The 27,063-nt window shown below is 37.4% G+C and overlaps 1 protein-coding gene across 1 annotated transcript in view; it reads left to right on the forward strand.

Moving 5' to 3' along the window:
- Positions 1–27,063, forward strand: part of LOC150078034 (gem-associated protein 5-like) — a 155,742-nt gene that overhangs the window by 45,501 nt on the left and 83,178 nt on the right. The window contains exons 3-4 of the mRNA XM_090384436.1: positions 7,287–7,404; positions 21,777–21,976. Of these exons, the coding sequence (XP_090240562.1) occupies positions 7,287–7,404; positions 21,777–21,976 (318 nt within the window). The remainder of the gene's footprint in view (positions 1–7,286; positions 7,405–21,776; positions 21,977–27,063) is intronic.

Genomic DNA, 27,063 nt, shown 5'->3' on the forward strand with positions numbered 1-27,063 from the left:
TGCTGCTTCTCCCAAAAATGTTCGGCCACAGCAGACTTGTTGTATGCAGCGGTTCTTATGGCATTTAAATGTTCTCCTAGACGATCCCTGAGCCGTCGTTTTGTTTCCCCCACATAACACTCCCCACAATCCGGACATTCTATTCTATAAACCACTCCACTACTAAGATCTTTTGGTATGCGGTCTTTGACCTGAGACACAGCTGTGCACAGCCTCCGCCCAGGAAGCTGTACACAGCGTGTCCCATACTCCCGTAAAAATTCTTGCCAGATGTTCAGTAAGGCCCGGATAGTAGGGGATGTATGCGGTGGCTACCGGAACGAACGACTCCCTACGTTCGGACACTCCTCTACTATATCTATCCCGGATCCTCTGGGGGTATCCGCACTTTCTAAGTTCTGCCGTGACACAATTAATTTCTTTTTCTTTATCCTCAGAAGTGGTACCGTGTGATCTTACTCTGTCAAATAAAGCTTTTGCTACACTATTCTTGTATTGTCCAGCTTGTGCTGAATTGAAATGGGTGTATTGACCTCTACACATGGGTTTTTTAAAAACTGACGTCTTAAGTCTAAAACCCACCCTGGAGATCAATACATCCAAAAATGACAGGGTACCACCCGTTTCCACCTCTGAGGTGAATTGTATAAATTGGGAGAAGCTATTAAGCCAGCAAACGGCATCATCCTCCCTCCCCTTCTGGACCAGGGCAAAGGTATCACAACATATCTTCTCCAATTCCTAACAGGAAACGAACACCCACTAAAAACCCTACTTTCCAACTCCTCCATGGCCAAATTGGCCACGGCGGCACTAATGGGTGAACCCATGGCAGTACCGCGAACCTGCTTATACATAGTTCCTTGAAACAACATGGTAGTACTAGCTAGACATAATTCTACCCTGGTGCAAATGTCTTCCACACCGAGAAGTGATCTATTACCAAGGGAGGCATCCCTGGTCAATGCCATTTTTACACAATATACTGCATGACTAATAGGAATACATGTAAATAAAGATATAACGTCAAAAGAGATCATGCTCTCATCATCATTTATAGTCAAATTCCCCACAAAATTCACAAACTCTCTACTGTCTTTAACAACCTGGTAATTTAACCCTAAATCCGTGCGGGCTGGTACCGCACGGATTTAGGGTTAAATTACCTTTCCAGGATGTTCGATTAGTATGGGCCACTGTACGTTTTCAAAAGAGTATTATGAATGTTTGGATTCGTAAGCTGTATGAAGATCTCAGATTTACTAGACGACAAATTGGCATGTATTTAGGTAATATTGGTAGTAATGTTTCTTCTAGACACCTGGTTCTTATTAGAAGGTTAGTCTCGGATAAAGTTGTTAGGGTAGCAGAGTCATATAGACAAAGGCAAATTATGAAGCGTAATAGGTTGGTGAGTGAAAATGTGGTACAGCGATATGATAATAGCACCCATTTTATACATAATTTGAGTAATAGACAGCTCACGAAAGAACAGGAGGCAGTCCTTAGTTTAGGCCCCAAGTTCACTCTGGTGTCTTCGAAACCCCCCATTGCGGAGGTAGCAATGGGTATTGAATGGGCCATTAATAAGTTTCCTGAGCCTTTAGCTAATGAAATCCGGGTGAAGTCAGCTGCAGTGTTGAGTCAGGTGAGGAAGGCACCCCCGAATCTCAGCCTTAGTCAAAAGAGAGCTCTAGAGGAATTGAAAAGAGACGAAGGAATAGTTGTTTTACCAGCAAAGGGAGATCAACGGTGGTCCTGAATACAGAAGATTATAATAAGAAGGCATTGGATCTTCTGCAAGATAATAACACTTATAAGGTGATCCAGAGGAACCCGTTGGTGGGGCTGGAACGGCGAGTCAATAAACTGGTACAATCCTGGTTGAACACGGAAAAGATTTCCAAGGAGACTTACTGGTCATTACACACTACAGGAGTCAACTCCCGCGATTCTACGGACTGCCAAAAATTCATAAGGCAGAAGTGCCCTTGAGACCTATAGTTTCATTTATAGGGAGTCCTTCCTATGCGCTATCAGGGTACTTGGTTAAATTAATTGCACCCATAGTGGGGCAGTCCGAATATGTTGTTAAAGACAGTAGAGAGTTTGTGAATTTTGTGGGGAATTTGATTATAAATGATGATGAGAGCATGATCTCTTTTGACATTATATCTTTATTTACATGTATTCCTATTAGTCATGCAGTATATTGTGTAAAAATGGCATTGACCAGGGATGCCTCCCTTGGTAATAGATCACTTCTCAGTGTGGAAGACATTTGCACCGGGGTAGAATTATGTCTAGCTAGTACTACCATGTTGTTTCAAGGAACTATGTATAAGCAGGTTCGCGGTACTGCCATGGGTTCACCCATTAGTGCCGCCGTGGCCAATTTGGCCATGGAGGAGTTGGAAAGTAGGGTTTTTAGTGGGTGTTCGTTTCCTGTTAGGAATTGGAGAAGATATGTTGTGATACCTTTGCCCTGGTCCAGAAGGGGAGGGAGGATGATGCCGTTTGCTGGCTTAATAGCTTCAACCAATTTATACAATTCACCTCAGAGGTGGAAACGGGTGGTACCCTGTCATTTTTGGATGTATTGATCTCCAGGGTGGGTTTTAGACTTAAGACGTCAGTTTTTAAAAAACCCATGTGTAGAGGTCAATACACCCATTTCAATTCAGCACAAGCCGGACAATACAAGAATAGTGTAGCAAAAGCTTTATTTGACAGAGTAAGATCACACGGTACCACTTCTGAGGATAAAGAAAAAGAAATTAATCGTGTCACGGCAGAACTTAGAAAGTGCGGATACCCCCAGAGGATCCGGGATAGATATAGTAGAGGAGTGTCCGAACTTAGGGAGTCGTTCGTTCCGGTAGCCACCGCATACATCCCCTACTATCCGGGCCTTACTGAACATCTGGCAAGAATTTTACGGGATTATGGGACACGCTGTGTACAGCTTCCTGGGCGGAGGCTGTGCACAGCCGTGTCTCAGGTCAAAGACCGCATACCAAAAGATCTTAGTAGTGGAGTGGTTTATAGAATAGAATGTCCGGATTGTGGGGAGTGTTATGTGGGGGAAACAAAATGACGGCTCAGGGATCGTCTGGGGGAACATTTAAATGCCATAAGAACTGCTGAATACAACAAGTCTGCTGTGGCCGAACATTTTTGGGAGAAGCAGCATCAAATCTCCCCGGAGGACGCTATTATTTTGGATCGTGCACATGGATACTGGGAGCGTAAATGGCTCGAGGGTTTACGGATTAGTTCATCCAGTAGGAATACCATGAATAGAGATAGAGGTATACGTATTAATCCTATCTTTGAAACAATTATATTAAGGTCGGATGAACGATTTTCTTTGCCACGTTCCCGAGACATTTCCGCTTCCAGTTCTAACCATGTGCCGATTGAACCACGTGTGGAGGTACCGTGAGCCTGCTACTTAAAGGAGATGTTGCAGGAAGTCATGTCACTGTTGAAGAAGGGAGCTGACGCTCCCGAAAGCTTCAGGTTTTTTAGCGCTTTTAATGTTTTATATTTTAGCAAATTTTATTGTAAATGATCTTTTATTACAGTTTTTAGCACTCTGCAATAGTTTATTGTAAATATTTTTGTGTAAAGATTGTAGTCATATTAATTTTAAATTTTATTCAGTGGTCGGTGTATGAATTTATATATTTTTTAGACATGAGTTTTCCCGACCTCAGAGGCCTCTTTCAGGATAAAGAAAAAGCACAACTGCTTTTAATAAAACAAAACTGTGGAGGGTTCCTTCTGTAATTAGCAAGACAAGGTTGGCAGAGGGTACGCAAAATATGTTTTCTATGACTGATGATGAAAAGTTATGGCCAGTAACCTTGAGAGTTATGTTTGTTAGTTTGTTATTTGGTTTTTAGGAGCATTAGCAACTAAGGCCATATTTCTCCGGGATATGCGGTGGTCATTCCCTGACCTTTCGCATCCTCCGTATTTGGTGGTGACGGGCTCGAGCCCCGGTCTAATCAAGAAGTGTGTGCTACGCACTGCTGCTCCTTCCCACCTGGCTACGGAGGCGCCACCTTGAGAGTAAATGTCACACTGGAAAAAACCCTTTTTAATTAGTTTACCTAGTTAAGTGTCATAAAAGTCAGTCTTTTATAAAACAAATATGTACAAATAAAACATTTGTAAAAAAAAAAGTCTTATCATTTAAAAATGTTGTCCCTATTCCCAAAAACACCAAGTAAAATACGTTCACTTTACACTAGAGAGGTGCGAGGTCACTGTGCAACTGCTGATATCACATGGCAAGGAACGGGATGAAGAAGGTACATTGAAAAAGGGTTGGGGAAGGTAAGAAAGGGGTGAAGCAAACTACATGAATACCCACATGTTCACAAAAATTCGTCAAGGATGAGGAGGGAAAGGTGGGTGCTTGCAAATGCTGCAGTCAAATGGCGAGAAAAGGGTGAAGGGCCATAGGGCATTTACCATTTTTTTTTTTTTTTTTTTCCTGTTGGCAATCCTGGAGCACCAAGTAAGGCAATGGGCAGTGATGTTAAGAATTTCAGTAAGAAGCACACACGGTATTCTCCTTGGCCATTTGCATATGACACGTTTGTGCATGCTGGATTCCAAGACTATTCACATCTGAGAAACAGCAAGTTCGCATGGAGGTTTGTCAGGCACTACAACAGATGGTTACTGAAGATGGTGAGGTTCTGTGAAACTGATAATGGTGGATGAGACATGGCTTCATCATTTTGATCCAGAGAGTAAGCAACAAAAATCTGTTTGGAGGTCTACATCATCGCTAATACCACAAAAAACAAAAATTGTGGCTTCTGCAGGAAAATTTATGGTCATCTCTTTTTTTTGACATTCAAGGAATGGTTTACCAGCACGATGTGCCACATCATATGACTATTACGGACCTTATTAAACAACTGTACCTTGCACTTTGTGGATCATTTGTTGCAAACAGCCACAACTGCATGCAAGTGGCAAATGCTGCATCACAATGCAAGATAATACAAGACCTCACATTGCTCATACTGTGCTCGAGTATGTAGCCAGCATTAATATCAAATGTGTTCCTCATCTGCCCTACATCCCTGACCTTGCACCCTGTGATTTTTTTTTTTTTATTTATTTCCAAAGTTAAAGAAGGAAATGCAAAGAAAATGTTTCCAGTCATAAGAAATAAAGACATCAGAGATGATTCTCAAACAATGTCCAAAATGGCTTCCACCACATTTTTTGAGAATAGGAGAAATGTTGGAGTAAGTGCATTTCATCAAATGGGACTACTTTGAAAGGGACGATCAAAATATGGATGATTAATAAAAAGATTTGTTGTGAAAAAAAAATTATGATCATTATCGAACAGTCTTTCTGACATTAATAAGCAAGGTGAAATTGGTTTTTTTTTTTTTTTTTACATCATAATGTTACTTGAATTTACTGCATGATGGCTTTTCTACATGACTTTAGTATTGAATGGAATACAAAATTTGCCACACACTTTGTATATGAATGTTATTTTAATTTGTTTGTTGGTAGGAAAAGGATAGAATTATTACAACCTTGTCTTGATCAGTTCCAATATAAAAATTAAAAAGCAGCTGCATTTGTGAATTTTGTATGGAATTCCAACTTCAGGCCAAGTTTTGGGTTCTGCTTGCCAGAATGCTCTTTCTATAGTAAAATTTTTAAAGCTGTTTAAGAGTTGAAGAGCTTCACTTCTTTTCTTGTATGTTAGTTATTGAAAAATTTGTGTATTTCTGTGCTTTATATAAGGAAATTAAGTAAAAACTTAAAAAAAAAAAAAAAAATTTACTAAAGCAAGAACCCAAAACTTGTCCTGAAGATGGAATTCAAAAATATAGCCACTTTTTAATTTAGATATTGGGATTGATTAGAGAGAAGTTATAATGATTTTATCCTTTCTTCCAATAAACTAATTATGCAATATTCATGTGGTAAAAGTGTGATTTCTTAAATCCTAATAGTATATCTGTATAATGTATATCTTTCTCTAACTCAGTTAAACAAAGGCTGTTAATTAAAATTTTATCTGGAATAAAATATTTTTCAGTTATTTGAGAGATACAGAATCAAAGTCTGTATACAGATTTTGACTTAAATTCCTCTTTAAAGCATCCTGAGAATTACCAGTTTGAGAAATATTGACCTAGCTCATGAAATAATTTCCTTTTTAATTTTCTGAAAATTTGCAATTTTTATCAGCTCATCACAGATTATGCTCTCTTTCACTGTGGAATTTTTAAATTTTAACTCAACGGAAAAAGTATATACAGCAGACTCTCGATTTACCAGGATCAGATTAACCAGAACACTTCAAGACTACAAATTAAAAAAAAAATAATAAAAAAAACCAACCAGAAATCATAAAATTCAAGTAATAACTAGAATAGGTATGAACAGATGTTTTGCAAGTCGTAAATAAGCAACAAGAGGTGTGGTTATAAGTCGTCATTGGGAGGTTAATTACCTATTATCTTGCAGCCCCACTGTCTTCACACCTGCAGCTAAAAAAAAAAAAAAAAAAACATAGAGAGAGAGAGAACAAATGTTTAGTTTGTTTTATTTAATTGTTGCATTCCTTCGCACTTCAAAAAGACAAATTTTGTTTCGTTATTGATGTCAGGGATATTGAAATTTTTTTATAGTAAATATTTTTTTTGTTTAGAAATCGCAAAAATGATGGCTAAATGCAAAAGCATTGTGCTTTCAATTAAACAAAAACTCGAAATTATTCAAAAGTTTGAAAACTGTGTATCTGTTAAATCTTTTAACGAACCATTATTATGTTGGCGACCGAACCATATGCAACATTGAAAAAAAATAAAGGGAAGCATCATACTGGACATGCGAGTAGTGCGTGGTAAGTTTTTTAAAATTTTTTATCTATCTCCATACTTTTTACGTTGGTTGCTGAACATTTTTCAATACAGTAAGTCCCTGACTTATGTAACTTTGGCCTTATGTTAATTCTTCCTTTTTTTAAAAACATAAAAGGAAGAAAGGTAATTCTACCTTCTTCCTTTTATGTTTTCTTTTCTTATGTGCCACTCTGGCTACTTCACTGCTGTCCCCAGCTCTCTTACGTATGTCGGGGACTTATTACTGTATTTTTGGATTAACCAGGAAATCGATTATCCGGATTTTTTTACCATCAATCCCGGAAAACCGAGAGTCTGCTGTATATATGTGTATCTTTTTTTTTTTTAATACTTCTTATTAAATTTTTAAATTCTCCCCCTCCCCCACAGCCACAAGGGTGGTTTAATCACTATACTGGATATTCCAAAGAACAATATTGTGTGCAGGCTGAAGGGTCATGAAGAAGATGTTATATCTTTATCTTGGTGTTCCAGTACTAATGAACAGGTAATATACTTTACAATTTATTACTTATATACTTAAGATAATATACTTTATTAAAAAACTACTTTCTTTTTTTTGCAATATTTTGTTTTAGTATATATATATATATATATTATTGATTAATACAGTGAAACTTCCCTTTAACGGACAGCCATGGGGAACGAGAATGTGTCTGTTAGAGAGAAGCGTCTGCTAACAAGAAGTCTGAGGGAGAAAAAAAAAAAAGAAAGAAAGAAAAATTGTTAAACGTTTAATGTAAAATTAAATTAAAATATATACAGATTTTGCACAATATTTTTGTAAATAATATACATACAATTGTGCTATGCATATTATGACTTTATCTTAAGAAAAATACATACAGTAATCACTTATTTTCTTTTGCACCTTCTTCCGGCTGATAATTTTGTTTTCATTATTTGTTTGGAGTGAAGAAACCATTGAAAGTCCTTCAGTATCTTCTTCAGCGGCGAAAAACATTTTTAAACGATTGATTTGTATGAGCCCTTCTTCTATTTTCATCGATGGTTTGTCGTTAATATGTTCTTCGACAGAATGACCTCCTTCCATTTCTTCATCCTCATGAGGAACTTCTTGAAAAATATCGATGATAATGTTGTTGATATCTAGAGCACCATCTTCTGTAGTGAGGTTCGAGTCTATATCTTTGTAGCCACGGCTTGTAGCTGAAGTATCGTACATTATCAATAGATGTTGAAGTTCTTGTTCTTCTTGGTGCTCCACATTGCTGTTCACAACTTCAATTTTTGCGTTTCAGAAGCCAGACTTTACAAAACAGTTCACGACAGTTTTTCTAATTGCATTTACTGAATAGGAAATCCATTGAATCGCATCTAGGATGCTGAGTTTCTTTGCAAGGTCACTTGCACATGTTACGTCGTTCATGTTTGCAATGAGATGTCTTAAAACACATTTTCTGTAGTGAAGTTTAAAATTTTTTATTATCCCTTGATCCAAGGGCTGACACTCTGCAGATGTGTTTGGTGGCAGAAAAAGGATGGAGCTTTAGGATGTCGCTTACCTGCATCTTCCCGATTTTGAATTTTGCAGCGAGAGTGCGAACACTATTTTTTTGCCAATCATACGCATTAATGAGTTCGACTTTATCTTTTAAAGTTAAATGTTTACGAGAAGACATTGTGCACTTCACACGACACTGAACAAAACTGAAAACTGAAACTCAAAAGACGAAAGGTCGACAAAATTTCCCCCCCCCTGCACACACCGAATTCATCAGAAGTTTTACACGTGCCTTAAAATTCTTGAAAAAGGGTTTAGAACCGCGGCGTAAACCTTGATAAAATTCAGAGAATCGGAAATAGAAAATAAACACACGATTGAGGCAATACGTGGAAGAAACGTTCCTAGAAATAGGGCCGTGAGCTCGCCCGCTGTCCGTTATGGGGAGATCAAATTAAGTGCTAATCTAAATGAAACAGTGCAGATTGCCTGTCTGCGTCCGTTACAGAGAATGTCCGCTAGACAGAAGCTGAAAACACGTTAAAACCAAAAGGGGAGAGTTGGGGAATTTGAAAATGTCCGTTAAAGAGAGGTGTCCGTTAGGAGCAGTTTCACTGTATATTTTACAGTATTTTAATTTGAATTGTCCCAATTACTGTAATTGTTCTAATTTTTAAAATTAGAACAATTATAGCAGTTTGTTCTTATTTCTTAATTACCACCGATTATGATATGGCAGTTAGTATATTGATACATTTCTTATGTATGAGGGCTATTTGTAAAGTTTCTGGCCCTATAATGTATTTCTTTACTTGAAATTAAACATGTTAACATTAAATTGCAACCATTTATGTTTGTAAATTATTTTTATTTTATTATTATTATTATTATTATTTTTTTTTCATTTTTCATTTCCATTTATAATTTTCATTATTTGAAAATAAACATGACCTAAATTACAAACGTTTATATTTATGTAACTCAATTTTTAGAGTAATATCATAAATAATATTATTATGAAATAAGAATGACATGAGAATGTTATTCTTATTTCATGTGAAGTAAATTTTACTAAAGGGTTACATTAGTTTATCATTAGTAAGCTAAAACGCCTCAGAGTGCAATATTTAGCAAATATTGCACTCTGATTTTGCTAAATATTATGCAATATTTAGCAAAATTTCTTGGTTACTTGTGGAAACCTTTCATCCAGCCTAAATATTAGTATACATATTGAATATATAGAGATTGTTCCAAGGATAAGATGAAAATTGAATTGTGCAGCTGCAGTCCCTTCCTCCAATTTTATCAATGTGCAACTGTACATACAATGTTAGACGTGAAAATATTTGAAAAGGAACTGAATGGTGGTGGAAAAGGAATTGGGACATGGTAGCTCCCCATCCCCCCAAGAGCTGGCACTCATTTTTATTTTTAAGTATATAAATAACGAAATATAATTTATTAAAAAACAAAAGTATATAAATGTAAAAACATATAAACAATAAATAAATAAATAATGAAAATCAAAATAAATCAGTAAACACACATGCATACACATAGAACTAATATACGAGTAAAGTGGTATCCGAAATATGTTGGTAAGCGACTGAAGATGGCCACAAACATCAGTCTCTACTTGATGGCATTATAAGGGTGCACAGGATATTTGAAAATTCCCTTTAGTCAGTTCTGCAGGCAAGATTATGGTGATCTCTTTTTTTTGACATTCAAGGAATATTTTACCAACGTATTGTGTCAGTAATATGATTGTTACAGGACTTTACTACAGAATTGTACTGCACGCTTTGCAGGTCATATTTGTCGCAAATGACCACAGCTGCATGTGAGTGAGTGGATTCTGCATCACAACAATGTGAGACTTCACATTGCTCTTAGTGTGATCAAGTACTTAGCCAGCATTAAAGTCAGATGTGTTCCTTATCCGCCCTATAGCCCTGACCTTGCACCCTACAATTTTATTTTATTTCCAAAGTTAAAGAAGGATATGTGAGGAAAATTTTTCCAGTAGTCAGAAGTTGTTGTAAAGATGTTGGAAGTGATTCTCAAACTATGTCAAAAAATGGCTTCCACCACATTTTTGAAGAATGGCAGAAATGTTGGAGTAAGTGCATTTCATCAAATGGTGACTACTTTGAAAAGGAATCAAAATATGGACGATTAGTAAAAAAGTTTGTTTTGAAAAAAAAAAAAAAAAAAATTTATGATCATTCTTTCTTGAACAGCCCTCATACATTCCTGTAATTAGCATTAACATTAGTTAATGGTGGGGTTACTGCTACCCATATGCAGTATTTTGCATTTGTCAATGTTAAACTTCAGTTGCCACTTCTCAGCCCATCTTTCTAACTTTTATAGATCCTGTTGCAGTAGCATACTGTCTTTAGTGTCATTAACTACCCTGCCAACCTTTGTATCATCTGCAAACTTGGACATTAAGACTGATATACCTTCAACGATATCATTGATAAATACACAAAACAACAATGGATCCTCTAAGGACCCGCTTACTTCCCTTGCTGCTTCCTTCATTATAACTGGATAGATTCCATCTGCCCCAGGTGCCTTTTTTTATGTTTAACTTCAACAATTTCTCCTCCACTTTGCTCTCAGTTATCACAAAATCACTTAGCTCCCTGTTAGAGTTCGATAAATTTCTGGCATTCCCCTCCTTGGGTAACTCCTCATGCATGAATGTAGATGCAAAATACTCATTATGTTTATCACCTACTTGAGCAGGATCATCAATAGTCGAACCATCTATGTTAAGCGGACGAATCTCATTCATCCTCTTCCTTCTAGAGTTTACATAAGTAAAGACCTCTTTGCTGTTTTTCTGTGCGTCCTTTGCCATAGATTTCTCGTAATATGTCTTCACCTGCCTAACCTCCTTTGTTACCTGATTGCAGACTAGCTTATATCTGTCATAGGCTTCTGTGTCGCCTAATAATTTATATGCATTCCATGCATTTTTGTCTCTGCCACGAGCCTCATTAATTCATCCGACATCCATTTAGGCATGAACCTTGAACAATATTTCTTAGTTGGTATGAAAAGCCTAGTAGCCTCCAAGATTAAGTCCCTGAAGGCTTCCCATTTAGAATTCATTGTTGGTAACATCATCAGTTGAACCCACTCTATAGAATTTAAAAACTGTCTGAGACCTCTGTAGTCACCTTTACGAAAACAAAAATCCTTCCCTTTACCCTTGATCGTATTTACATCTTTAAGTAAACCCCGCATCAGTGCACTGTGATCACTGTCACCTAGTGGTGCCTTTATCTGCAAATTCTTAATGCATGAATAATCACTGCTGATAATCAGATCAAAGGTATTACTTCCTCTGGTTGCCCCTTGAACATATTGCTGTAGAAAACAATCCTCCAATAAATCCACAAAAGGTCTTGCTAGCGTGCGAGTGACCAATCCACAACTTCCAGTCATCTGGTAAGTTAAAATCCCCCATTACAAGACATTCTGATTTACTGGCCCATTCTATTTCTCTGCACAACTTTTCATTGTACTCATCAGCATCATTAGGCCTATAACATACTCCTACTCTCATTTTCCCTTTCCCAGTGTTTGTCCCACCAAACAGACTTAACATTGCACTGTCCACCTGTGTCAACTGGATGCACTTCCTTAGATTTTGTGTGTTTCTTAACTAACAGTATAACCCCCTACTCTAGGGCTCACAATACCGTTCAAAATCTTAATACCGGTGTTATGGTATTTTTAATTTATGAAACCCTGATACCAATATTAATACCCAGTATTCCAAAAAAAAAAAAAAAAAACATTTTTCGCTATAAATTTTGATGACAATTAAGTAAGGACAAAACAGGTCCTTGAGGATGTCACAGACATTCTCTCAGATATGCCAGACAAGCTGTACTGTCTACCTGAGCGTCTAAAACGTTGATGGAACTGATATTCTGGTGACATTCAAGTCATGTACACCCAAATTTGGTGAAGTCGGACAGTCTATGACAGCCAAATCCTCTGTTGGGACTGTTAGTAATCCTAGGTATAACCTCCATGCACAAGCACACTGTGGGTGACCACCCAGGTATGAACCAACGTAAGCAGGGGTCGAGCTGTGGCGCCCAAACCACATGGAGAAATGTCACTCCTCTGTGTTACCAGGTAACACTAGGTGGTAGATGACTCTCATCAACCGGTGCAATACCACCAATTTGCTTATTGGAGGCTTGAAGTGGTGGAACCCATGTTTAGTCTTCAGAGCCAAGTTCCGTTTCACTCTTCCCCATCTCTTCCATCATGCAGTATGACTGATGACTTTTGAGGTTATGATGAACATCATGGTTAGATCCAATCTTCCTTACATTTCGAGGGTACAGCTTTAAAACGGTGTTCACAGGCCGGCTGCTTGTTAGTACACTGGACCGAACCTATTGGTAACTCTCTAGGAGGCTTCCGGATCAGCTAGTGTATAATCTTGCTACCTCTACTCTGCCAGATAGTGAAGGAGCGAGTCCAAGTAGTGTGTGTGTGGGGGGGGGGGGACATTGTCGAGGCCACATTATGCCAAGGATCTAGGTATATTCTTACCATGTGTACGCTATCCAAAAATTTCATTACTTCATACAGCATGTCCCACCCACTTTTTCTTACTATTGAATACACCATGAATTGTCAAACTAATAGAGCAAGCTTATCTGCAAAAAGATCTAAACCGCCCAAACACTTCCTAGTTCATTTCACAAATATACATGGTCTCAATTTAAATCTCAACAATGTCCATGTACTTATTCTGACAGAATCTCAGTTATCCGTTGATTCAAATATTGCTCATCTCAGTTTCCCAAATTATTCGCTGTATGATTCCTTTCGCCTCAATGGTGGTACTTGTGCATATTTCCGTTCCGACATTCCCTGTTAGAGAATTGGTAATTTGGAATCTCCTCTCTTCGATTTTCTCTGGCTTAAAATCTCTCTACCTCATTGTGTCAAATTTATCTGCAGTCTCTACCATTCTCCCAACTCCACTAATCACTTGGAGTTCTTTGACTTCCTCTCTTTGCAACTTTACTTTCTCCAGTCCAACTTTTCTAACAGTGAGGTAATTTTCGTTTGTGATTTTAATGTTCACAACTCCAGCTGGCTTCCGTTTTCTAGTCACACCGACCCAGCTGGTCGAGATCCTGAGGCTTTTACAATTTCTAATGACTTTGCACAGATTGTACATTTACCTACAAGAATACCGGACAATCCTAACCGTACAGCCAACACGCTTGCTACCTCTACTCTACTCTACAAAAAATCCTTCCAAGTACACCGTCGAAGTGAGTGTTCATTTAGGTACCTCAGATCACAACTTGGTGATTGTCTCTTCTCCAGTGGAGCCTTTATCTCATGGCTACACCCAACCTCGTATTGTTTGGCATTACAAGAATGCAAAATGGGATGACTGGCGAGATTTCTTTTCTTCTTATTCTTGGTCGGACTACTGTTTCGAAAGTTCTGATGTTAAAGTTTGCTCTGATCGTGTCAGTGAAATTATTCTTGGAGGAATGGAATCCTTTATTCCACACTCCACTTTAAAATCTCGTCCTTTATCCAAACCTTGGTTTTCCAATAAATGTGCTAAGGCTGTTCAAGAGAAGAATGTTGCATATTGTAAATGGTTTATTTCCAATTCTCCAGTTTCATTTTCTGCCTACACCAATTGTAAAGCAGTTATTAATCAGTCCAAACTAGATTTTGAACAGGCTAATAGTAGAAAAGTTGCTTCTTGCCCTAATGGTAGCCGAGCATTCCGGTCTCTTGCCAAAGCTATTGGCCACAACTTTTTCCCATCTCTGCTCCCACCTCTGTCAAAACCAGATGGTTCTGTTGTCACTTCAGCCAAGGATAAAGCTGACCTTCTAGCATCCCATTTTTCTTCCAGCACACGTATTAATGATCTTGGTAAAACACCTCCCTCTATTCCCAACATGCTCAATTCAATGCATCCTGTGGTCTTCCGTCAAAAGGATGTCAGAAGGATTTTGACGAATCTCGATGATAAGAAAGCTCCAGGTCCTGATGGTATTTCTCCACTTGTTCTCAAAACCTGTGCTCTTGAACTTACTCTGTTGTTTGCTGCCTTTTTTTCACTTTCTTATTCCAAAGGTGTTTTTCCTTTTGCTTGGAAATTTGCTCTACTTTTTCTAAAGTAATGGAGAAATCAATCAACCCCAAACTCTTAAACTACCTAGAAACCTTGAGTCTGATCAGCGATCAACGGTATGGATTCTGTCGATCCACTGGTGATATTCTGGCTTAAGTTACCCATTTATGGACAAATTCAATGGAAAAGTGCAGTGAAACACAAGTAGTTGCGCTTGACATCTCAAAGGCTTTCGATTGTGTTTGGCATAAAGGTCTTCTAAACAAGCTTCCATCTTATGGTTTGCCAACTGTTTTTTGTAATTGGTTATCCAGTTTTCTCTCTGATTGCTCACTGAGGGTAATGGTAGATGGCTCTCCGTCTTCTAACTTCTCCACTCATGCTGGTGTCCCCAAAGTTCAGTTCTTTCACCCACTCTTTTCCTCTTGTATATTAATGACCTTCTTTCATTGACTGGAAATCCTATCCATAGTTTTGCTGATGATAGCACAGTGCATTCCAGTTTCCATTTGAGAAACCTTGCCCTGCTCAATCAGCTTCAACTTCTCGAATATCTGCTAACGATTCTTTAAATGCCGATCTCCAGGTAATTCTCCAGTGGGGCAAAGACAACTAAGTCAATTTCAATCCTTTTAAAACTCAGTCTTGTCTTATATCTCGCAAAAAGGATTCTTCTGCTCCTATGCTTATCTTTGGTGACACTCCGATTTCTAAGCAAAATGATATATCTCTTTCAGGGATTACCCTGGCTTCTAATCTCTCCTGGCACAAGCAAATTATAAATATTGCTTCTTCTGCATCTAAAAAATTTGGTTTTCTCTTTCACTCTCGGCGTTACTTTTTTTCCAAACAGCTGTTCACTCTGTACAAATTGCAAATCTGCCTACCATGGAATATTGTTCTCACATCTGGGCGGTGCACCCAAAACCCCTCTGAGATTTCTAGATTCCATTCAGAAAAGGGCAGTTAGGTTAATTAATGACTCCTCTCTAACAGAGTTTCTGCACTCCGTCTCATAGATGTACTGTTTTTGCTGCATGCCTTTTCTACAAATACTTCCATGGGCACTGTGGTTTTGAATTGGCTTCTATAATTCCTGCTCTCTCTTTCAAAACAGTCCCAACACGTGCCGACACCAGTCAACATCCATTTACTGTCCAACTTCAAACTCACAGAACCAATTTTTCATCTTCCTCGTTTATTCATTGAACTGCCATTTTCTGGAACAACCTTCCTTCATATGTATTTCCTGAAAATTACAGTTACAGAAGTTCAAGTCTAATGTCAACAAATATCTTCTTCTGTCTTCTCAACCTCCAACCCAAGCACGGTACTAAGTACTATAGATTCTAATACTTCTCATGTTTGTTTTCATGAAAAAAAAAAAAAAAAAAAAGTAATTACTTGAATTCACGTTTTAAATCAAACTTTTATTATAATAATAAATATTTTAGCAAATTTTGTGAAACCTATAGTTCTTCTAAAAACAAAAAAATAAGCATCCACGCTACCTGTCCGAATAAAGTGAGCTATTAAACTTAGTAGTGTTATCGTTTAAACTGGATCTAATTTTGGTACTATTTAATTAACTGCAGAAAACATCCTTTTGGATTCTGTGCTGATTGATGCTCTTGTACTGAGATAGTCATAGACGAGTTGCAGTTTACTCTCTCCTCCCCAACCCTTATTTCCTCATCTTCATGCCATTAACGAAAAACATACTTTTTTATTTAATGAGGCCAAAATACTTAATGTTCAACATTATACGCGACTATTAATTGCAGAAACCATAGAAATTAAATTACACGAGAATTCTGTTAATGTTAGGCGGCCATATTTTATCTCCGATGTGTGGACCTTTACGCGCATGCGCGAAGACAAATAATCACTATTTAAGTTTCAGGTTGAACCCTATTCGGTAATTTTCATTCCTGTGGTCACGACTGTGGGTCGAAAAGCATTGTCAGCTTCAGGAAGGAAAATCGTGTTGAATATTTTCGTTAGATTCTTTTTAATTTTTAATTGCGTTAAATTGATTTAAATTGTGTTAAATTGGTTTTTAATTATTTATTTTTTACTCTAATGTAAGTTTTCGATTTTTTTGTTTTAATTTCTGGAGAGTATCATACGAAAGTATTCTACAACATCGATATCCCTATTTTCAATATTGAGGTAAACTCCTCTTATTATTTTACAATATTAATATCAGGGTAGAACGTATTGAGTATTACAGCTCTGATTCATACTAACAATTAAGTCAATAAAACGACTAAATATAAATGAAAATTTTGCATTTGCTGGAGCTGCAAAAATCTTGACCATGGTATTAACCTTGTACCCAATTGGAATCCGTAATAATGCTGTCCTTATGACACTATCAGCCTCCCACACCAAGACAGCTTACAATTAATTTTATTTATATATTTTCTATTCTGTACTCTGAAACTAAGAATTGAGTCAAAACTTCAATTAAGTTCTCTTGGAGCCAGTAATAGTTTGTACCAGAGGGTGAGGTATTTAGAGAGAGCAAGAGAATAGGGATATCGATGTTGTAGGATTAGACATCTGTTTGGTGTCTAATATTTGTGTGTATAAATTTTGTGGGTGAATTTAACATTATATTAGAAGGGGAATGGGGTTCTTTTTTCGAGGTATAATTATTATGGTTTCTATTTTTGTTTTTTATCTGTTCTAATACTCTGCTTTTGAAAATATTCATGTGGTTAATAACTTACCTGCATGCCTTTTTTTTTCTGTTAATAATGTTGTTTATGCTAATAGTGAAGGATTCTTTATACAGTCTGCAAAAGCATTTCCTGTACCTGTGGTTAGAACAGTGTTGTCTTTGAAATCTCATTGTTGATCCTTGCACCAGATAACGCTCCTAGTCATCCTCTTAATTTGAAATCACTTAGGGATTTTCCAACTCAGTTTCAATTTCTGCCTCCCAACACAGCATCAAAACTGGGATAGCAAAACTACAACACTTCTTTTTTTCTACTAATTCTTACACTTCTGTTCATTGGCACTTTGTGTACTTTTCACCTCCATCTATGCAAACTTTATCAGGCTTAGCTATTCTTAAACACATATACAGTGGATTCTGGTTATTTGGGCCACCGGTTAATTGGGGCAGCCGTTTATTTGGGGCAAATCTTAAAAAACAGAAACCAATCGAGAAAATAGTCAGGGTTTACTTCGCTTAATTGGGACAGCATGCCGTTTAATCGGGGCAGGAGACCGCAGCACTGGAAATTACCCTACGATTGTCTCTGACAGTACCACGTGGTTCGGTCGAAATTCTGGAGGTCACAACCATAAATCAATAAAAACAATTAGCAGTCACCTGTTTATTGGGCTTTTCTGTTAGTGAAATCTATCATAAACGGACAGTAAACTCGATCTTACTGAATTTGCAATAACACCGACAGCCGGAATTCTGTGGGTTATTATGGTGAAATGTATTTACACTTCCATGAAATCTACAATCATAAAAAAATTAATTTTCAGAATCTTCTCTTCATTCCTATTTTTAAAGCTTTGTAACTCGTTACTCCGTTCTCACTTGCGCATATTGTGTTACTTGCAATTTGTGTGTTCTGTGTTCTTTGTTATTGATTGCTTATCTTTTTACTGTTTTAAATTTTAACCCCCACCCACAAATGTCAGTGAACAGAAATGTCAACTAGTTTGTATGTACATATTACAGTATGTATTAATTATTCCAATTATCATGTATATTCTTCCGATTTTCACATATTTAATTTTTTAATTGGTAAGGTAATAAAGGGTAAATTTGTGCTATAATATATCTTTACTTTTATAGCCTGTGGATAATATTCCTCCTATTTTTGCTAATTAGAATCGCTGTTTAATAGAATTAAAATTCAGTTCACAAACGTGATCACAATGACTGGCGCTTACTACACATCGTATAGTGAACGGTACTTTACTATGGTGACTCCATCGTAATGTGATTTGATTGTACAGTCAACAAATTGTAAAGTGGGGTCCATTGTATTTTTAACCATTTACGTAAAACTTCGGATAATTGGGGCAGCCGCTTAATCGGGCCAAAATGGCAAACTTCTGTACATCTATTCTACAACTGTCTCTCCTCAATTTGAATCTATGCCCCCTCAGGTTCTTAATCTGAGCAAGCAGAAGTATCTTGTTAGCATTGAGCCTGCTCAAACCATTCAAGGCCTTATACACCTTGATCAGATCACCTTGCAGGCGCTTAGCCTCCACATGCTGCAACTTGCAGAACTTAAGCCTTTCTTTGTAAGTGCACCCCTTTGTTCCCCTCACCAATCTCGTTGCCCTTCTCTGTACTTGTTACAGCAGCTCCACATCTTCCTAAAATGAGGCCTCCAGACCTGTATGCAGTACTAAAGATGTGGCCCGACCATTGCCTTATACAATGGGATAATCACCTCCTTATCCCTGCTTGCAAACTTCTTGTATATCATTCCCCATGAGTTGGCCTAGCAGCCTGTCTGCATTGTTCAGAGAACTTCATATCTGACTGCACAATTACCTCTTTTTCATTTTCCTCTACCCTGAGTGTAGGACCACACAGTTAGTACATTACTCTAAGAGTTACTGGTAACCATATGCAGTACAGCAGGCCCTCATAATGCGGTTCACTTATGCTGATTCGCTATAACGCTGTTCTTATATTATAACCACTTTTTTCACGATGTTCTTTTACAGATTGCATTTTTGGCATATTTAATGAAATCGTTTCATTTGATGAAGTCGATAACTTGAAAATGAATAGCAAAACAGCATTAAAACGTTTCCCACACCGACTTGAGAATTTTCGCATGCTCAGTGAAATTTTCTCACACGCTAATTTAATTGCAGTACAGTGACTTGTTACATGGTTCCGAGATCAACATTTTAAAAAATGATCAAGTTATGTTGCTTGTAATATTTGCATTATATGCATTTATCTGAAGTCTAGTCATCACTCAGTACAGTATTAGTCATTGTTCGTAACAGACAGTTAACTTGAACATTATATCATAATTAATGCAACCAATGCAGTTACATTTTTGAAGTGTTAATAATGGCGGATAAAAATAAAAAAGCAACAACGTATGGATGCAGAACGAAGACTACAAATGTACGAAAAAGACTGAATTTGAAAATTAAATTAGATGTTTTGAAACGATTTGATTCTGATCAATGACAAGCGGATGTGTGCCATATTTTAGGACTGGCAAGTTTAACTGTAAGAAATATAAAAAATAAAGAATTAATTTTAGAGCGGGAAAGACAGCTGTTCCACTGCAAGCAATTAGGACTAGGCCCAGCTATTAGGATTGAAATGGAGAGACTTCTAAATAATTTTATTGAAGATAATATCCAATGCAGAATTCAGTTAAGTTAAATATTATAAGCGAGGAGAGAGATTATTTTTTATGATGATCTGAAGAAAACTCACCTAAAAAAAAAAAAGTGGAACCATTTAAAACTTGGAAAGGCTGGTTGAATAGATTTAAAATCCAGGGAGAAGCCTCAAGTGCAGATCAAGGAACCGAAACTTTCAAAAAAGAACTTGTTAAAATTATTGAAGAGAGGTATTATGTGTTATGCTTCTCAACAAGATTTTAACCTATAGATGAAGCAGGACTTTTTTGGAAAGGAATGCCTAAAAGAAGAAAAAAACATGCCAGGTTTCAAAGTGGCGAAGGATCGGGTGACTTTATTGTTGGGTGGTAATTCTGCAGGAGATTTAAAATTAAAACCCCTTTTAGTTTACCAGGAAGAGGGCCAAAGTACAACCCAAAATTGACACATTTTTCACGATTAAATTCATCAATTAAAATCAATTAAATTCATGATTTTAATTGGAATTTTAAGTTTAATTTTGATACGTAAGTAGTTCCACATAATTATATACGTATGTAATGCAGAATATTTTATATGTACAAATATTTGAATATTAAATATTTTGATCGACATTTGTGCATCTTTTCACTACCGTTTCTTATTGATTAGGAAATATCCTATGGCACCGACTGCAACTCACAAATACGTATGTTATCTTATGGGAATGCGGTGCTCACTTATTGCGGATTCACTTAGCTCTGTTTTTCCGGAACGAATTATCAGCGTTAAGCAGGGATCGCCTGTACTTTGTATTTGGCAGTGTTAAACTTCAATTGCTATTTCTCGGTCCTAGGCGCCTCCGTAGCCAGGTGGGCAGGGGCAGCAGTGCGTAGCACACGCTTCTTGATTAGACCGGGGTTTGAGCCTGTGACCACCAAATACGGAGGATGCGGAAAGGTCAGGGAATGACCACCACATATTCCCGGAGCAATATGGCCTTAGTTGCTAATGCTCCTAAAAACCACAAAACAACAACAACATTTCTCGGTCCATCTGCTAACCTTTCTAGATCCTGTTGCATGAGCACACTGTCATTATTGTCATTAGCTAATCTTTTTACCATCTGCAGATGTGGACATTAAGCCTGATACGCCTTCATCAATATCATTGATAAATACAGAAAACAAAAATGGGCCGAACACTGAACCCTGGGGGACTCCACTAATAACATTAGTCCACGAAGAGCAGTGTCCATTGATTACTACTCTGCCTTCTCCAACTCAACCAGCCGACCGGGCTAGCCGAGTGGGTTAAGTACCTGCCCGGCAACCCAAAGGTCGCGGGTTCGATTCCCGCCTCAGGCTTGGATCAAAGTACTGCAAAAAAACCTTGGGAGGTGCAATATGGCCACAGAAGCCGATGCGCCAACAACTACCAAATCAAAAAAAAAAAAAAAAAAAAAATCCAACTCAACCATCCCTTTATCAATGCCAGCCATTTTTAATCACACTGCTCCAATTTGTACAGCAATCTTTTATGTGCAATAGTATCAAAAGCTTGTGGTTTCCCCGAAGTTCTGGTTGACAGAATTCCTGATGACTCCTCATTGGAAGTTACTAAGCTCAGCATCTCAACCTGCCTACTTTATTTTGTTGATCAGCTTACTTCTGACAAAAATGCAGTTTCATGCTACTTTTATATACCTATAATAAACTACTTTCATGCCTTCCTGACACACTGATAATGAGTGTGGTTCATTTTTTTCAAATCTCAGAGATGTCTTGGTACCTTTTGGTAATTTGGTGTGTATTTCCAGTTGTGTTTTTGTGCATTTTAAAATGATATTAAATAATAATCTGAACAAGCTATTTTTGATTTATTTCACTTGTTTTAATATCAGGAAATGAAGATAGCATCTACGAGCCGTGACCGCTACTTGAGGATATGGGATGTTTTGAAAGAAAAGAGCATTTTTAATCATCGTATTTCACAGCCACCTAAGTTACGAGTAGGCCGAATGGATGAAAATAAAGCAAGATCTTGGACAACAACATTTTGGCCTCCAAGTTCACCTGATCATTTGGTATCTAGTACTTTCAGGTATGGAGTTATTTTTTATTCAAATTGCCTTTTCATTATGGTAATTGTAATAGCATTATTTTAAGAAATGTAAATAGAACCCAATGTTGTTCATTATATGCTTTCATTTTATGAAAAGAGTTAAATTTTATCTAATCATTTCATAATTTCATATCATGTTTTTGCAAATGAGTTTCCCCACTTTGAGAAGTTTTTACATGGTCCAGGAGATTTAAAATTACTAAAGGGTATGAAGTTTGCTAACTAGGAGGATAGTATATAATATATATATATATATATATATATATATTATATTAGATAGTATATAAAATATATAATTTTAGTCTATTCTAAAAATCCAAATCATTTTTATCTATCACAAGCAGCTTTATTTACAAATAATAAGAATTGTTTTCTTACACATTCCATGTATTTGTGATATGCATACTACTTTTTTTGTGACTGGCAGGTATAGAAATGTCTGGACATTTAGACATGTTGATACCTGCAAGTCAGGTAGCTATATAAACCTGCAAGTGTTTCTTCTGCATTAAGTTGTTCACACAACCATGGAACTCATGGATGTGTGAACCATCCTTTATATTTTGTTACATAAAGGCAGGATTATGTATATAAAGTGCTTAGCATCATAATACACAGCCATTTCTGAATAAACAGAAAATTTTTAAGGTGGCATCGTTTTAGGTTATATCTCATATTGTGAATACCTTCACAACGAGTTGCCATGATATTGCACTACTTCGAATAAGTAACGCTTCACCTAAGGAGAAGACTAGTGTTACTTATTCTCAGATAGGTACCACCACCCAGACAGCACTGTTTCAGGGCTATTTGGCCCTTCGTCAGTGAGTGGGTAGGTACCCAAGTGATGCAATGATGGCAAAAACAGTTATGAAGTATAACTCCACAATATGAGAGATGCCTGATGGTGTATGATGTATTTAGACTAAGGCGCATTTAGGGCTAGAGCCTCAAGCTGCGAACAAATTTAGACTATGTATATAAAGTGCTTAGCATCATAATACACAGCCATTTCTGAATAAACAGAAAATTTTTAAGGTGGCATCGTTTTAAGGTGGCACCCACTCACTGACGAAGGGCCAAATAGCCCTGAAACAGTGCTGTCTGGGTGGTGGTACCTATCTGAGAATAAGTAACACTAGTCTTCTCCTTAGGTGAAGCGTTACTTATTCGAAGTAGTGCAATATCATGGCAACTCGTTGTGAAGGTATTCACAATATGAGATATAACCTAAAACGATGCCACCTTAAAAATTTTCTGTTTATTCAGAAATGGCTGTGTATTATGATGCTAAGCACTTTATATACATAGTCTAAATTTGTTCGCAGCTTGAGGCTCTAGCCCTAAATGCGCCTTAGTCTAAATACATCATACACCATCAGGCATCTCTCATATTGTGGAGTTATACTTCATAACTGTTTTTGCCATCATTGCATCACTTGGGTACCTACCCACTCACTGACGAAGGGCCAAATAGCCCTGAAACAGTGCTGTCTGGGTGGTGGTACCTATCTGAGAATAAGTAACACTAGTCTTCTCCTTAGGTGAAGCGTTACTTATTCGAAGTAGTGCAATATCATGGCAACTCGTTGTGAAGGTAGAGATATAACCTAAAACGATGCCACCTTAAAAATTTTCTGTTTATTCAGAAATGGCTGTGTATTATGATGCTAAGCACTTTATATACATAGTCTAAATTTGTTCGCAGCTTGAGGCTCTAGCCCTAAATGCGCCTTAGTCTAAATAAAGGCAGGATATAACATCATCTGTGAAAAATGTATATGCCACATTTTGGAATTAAATTAGGTGACCAAGATAAAAGTTGTGCCCCCTTCCCATAAAGTGTGCCATACATGAGTGGAGGGCTTGGGATTTTGAAAATGTGGTACAGAGAAAGCCATGACATTTGCCATTCCTATGGTGTGGAGGAAACCTTGGGATCACAGTAATAAATTCTGCATCTTGTTTCATAAATGTAGCACGTTTATAATGCAAATAATAAGCAGAGCATTTTGTACCCTGAAAACATGACGTCAGCTGTAAGGCAAGTACCCCATGGAACTGAACTACTGGTACCACCTCCACCAGTTGTTCTTGAACATATGCCATCAGATGCTGAATCTGACATTTGTGATTTTAGAGGAATATATAAACTATAGTGACAAAGAAATTCACAACTTTGGACCCTAGCTGTATACACATAGTGAACTTGACAATTTCATTAAAGATTTAAATCTACCAAAAGTTTTTGCTTTTTTATTGACTTAAATTGGCATATTAATTTATTTTTTAGAGTTGCTTTATATTCCTAGTAACCATACTTTAGTTTAAATTGAATTTAGATAGAGATTTTGTAGGTTATTACTTAGTATCAGTAAGGGTATCAAATCCACGCGTGGACAGGTTTTGCAGCTCCCGCAAACACTAAGTTTTTGGTTATACTTGGCTGCTTTATTGACTTAATGGTTAGATTAAATTATTTTCTATAAGTAGCTTATAGACCTAGTCAAGCTCTGTGGTTTATTTTGAATTTAGATAGCGCAATTTGAAAAGTAAATAATACCTCTTGTCCGTAGATTAACCGTTCGTAACTTGCCGCCATTGTTATACGATACGTGTGCTAGCATAAGGTTTAATGGAACACTAGATAGCTAGTATAGTAGTATCAATTAATCAGCAAAATTTATTAATCTCATTATTTTTCATTGTCAATTGAATTGTACTTTTTTAACTAAATAAATATAGCGACCTAGTTATTACAAACGTAACATCATAAATTAATACATATAAGTTGACAGGGGATAAGAAAGTCATATAATGTAACTCGGAGATAATATTCAATACCGAAATACATATATATAGTGTTATAAATGCATTGCGATATAGGTTTAGGGTTATATTGGAATTTTATTGAACTTGAATAGAAATCATGACTCAGACCAGAACAGCAAAGCAAAAGGCTCAAACTAGTGGAAGTGCTGTGGCTCAGGGGAGAACTGAGGGGGGAGCGGTTGTCCTCTGAATCACAGTCTGTTGAAATGTACTGCTTGTTTGATGTTTGTGGCGCAATCAGGAACAGAACATGATATTGCCAAGGGGAACATCTTTGTGTGTGCGCAATGTAAAGCGTGCGAGGAAATCAGGCGCCAACTCAGCATTGTTATGGGCTTATATGAGAGCTTGAAGGACAGGGTGGATGCCCTCGAAGGATTTAAATTGAGGGGCCTATCAAGCTTTCAACTGCCCACATCAATGCCAGAGCTTGCACTTGAATATCACGCAACACAGCGGCAACCCCCAAGGCAGAATGCACTGGTCCCAAAGGAACTAGTTGTTGTAGGTTGTAGTATTGTCAGGGAAACGAGTAATATATTGTGTAAAAAGGATTGAATTTTGCTAGCAAGGAAAAGGAGGTGATTGTCCCTCTCTATAAGGCAATGGTCAGGCTACGCCTTGAGTAATTCATACAAGTCTGGAGGCCTCATTTTAGGAAGGATGTAGATTCACAAATGAGGAATTCTGTAGAGAAGCGGAGGACAGAAGCTTATCAAACTATAGCAGGGAACTAAAGGATTTTGTAATAACCGAGCGCAAAGTGGAGGAGAAATTGTTGAAGTTAATCAAGGCACCTGGGCTGGAAAGGATCTATTCAGTTATATTAAAGGAGGTGGCAAAGGAAGTAAGCAAACCCTTGGCTATTATTATGAGAGCATCCTTGGACTCAGAAGAGGTCTCCACGGACTGGAGATATGCGAATGTATCCCCAATTCACAAAGGGGATAAAAGGTTGACCCGAGTAATTACAGACCTGTTAGTTTAACTTCTGTTCTGGGAAAAATAATGGAGTAACTGGTTAAAGAAGCATCGTAGGATCAACTAGACAAGACTGTAGTAATAATTCAGACACAGCATTGTTAAGGGGAAGTCTTGTTTGACCAATTTGATTGTTTACTCTGATTTTTTCACAACTGGTCTGAACTGGATGCAAAAAAGAATTTTTATGTCATATAAGGTTTTGATACTGTTGTGCATGGAAGACTACTGTAAAAATTGAAGCAGTGGTATTAAAGGCAGATTGCTACAAAGGATAAAAGAGTGGTTGAGTGGGAGAACACAGAGAGAGGTAATCGATGGACGCTGCTTGTTGTGGACTAGCAGTTATGTCCACTAATAACTAATGTTATAAATGGAGTCCCCACTGTTGTTTTTTATATTTATCAATAATATCGATGAAGGTATATTGAGCTTAATGTCCAAGTTTCACATGATACAAAGGTTGGCAGAGTTGTTGGCACTGCAGATAGGCTGCCAGAACAGGTCATGGGGTGTCGTCAATGATATACAGGAATTTTGCTAGTAGGGAAAAGGTGATTATCCCTTTTTATAAGGCAATGGTCAGGCCACAGGCCTTGAGTACTGCACAGGTCTGGAGGCTTCATTTTAGGAAGGATGTAGAGCTGCTAGAATGAGTACAGAGAACGGCAACAAGATTGGTGAGGGGAGCTAAAAGGTCCCCTTACAAAGAAAGGTTTAAGTTCTGCAAATTGCAGCATCTGGAGATTATGCACCTGTGAGGTGATCTGATTGAGGTGTATAAGTCCTTGAATGGTTTTTGCAGGTTCAGTGCTGATGGGATCCTTCCACTTACTTAGATTACTAACTGGACAGGGGGGCATAAATTCAAATTGAGGAAAGTCAGTTGTAGACTAGTTGTGCAGAAACTTGCCTTTAGCCAAGGGGTAGTTGACTGCTGGAATGAATTTCCATCTGTTGTTGTGGAAGTTGATAGCTTAAATAAACTCAAGGAAAGAAATAGACAACATTTTGGAGCAAATGGGTGGGTGAAATGGAATTTTTTTTTTTTTTGGCCTATGCTGTATAAGCTTGCTTTCTTGCTGTTGTTATTTGGTTTTTAGGAACATTAGCAACTAAAGCCATATTGCTCCGGGGATATGCGGTGGTCATTCTCTGACCTTTCCACATCCTCCGTATTTGGTGGTCACGGGCTCGAACCCTGGTGTAATCAAGAAGCGTGTGCTATGCACTGCTGCTCCTTCCCACCTGGC

The sequence above is a fragment of the Mastigoproctus giganteus genome, chromosome 11 (assembly GCF_048544385.1).
Source record: "Mastigoproctus giganteus isolate SK-2022 chromosome 11, ASM4854438v1, whole genome shotgun sequence".
NCBI classification, from domain to species: domain Eukaryota; kingdom Metazoa; phylum Arthropoda; class Arachnida; order Uropygi; family Thelyphonidae; genus Mastigoproctus; species Mastigoproctus giganteus.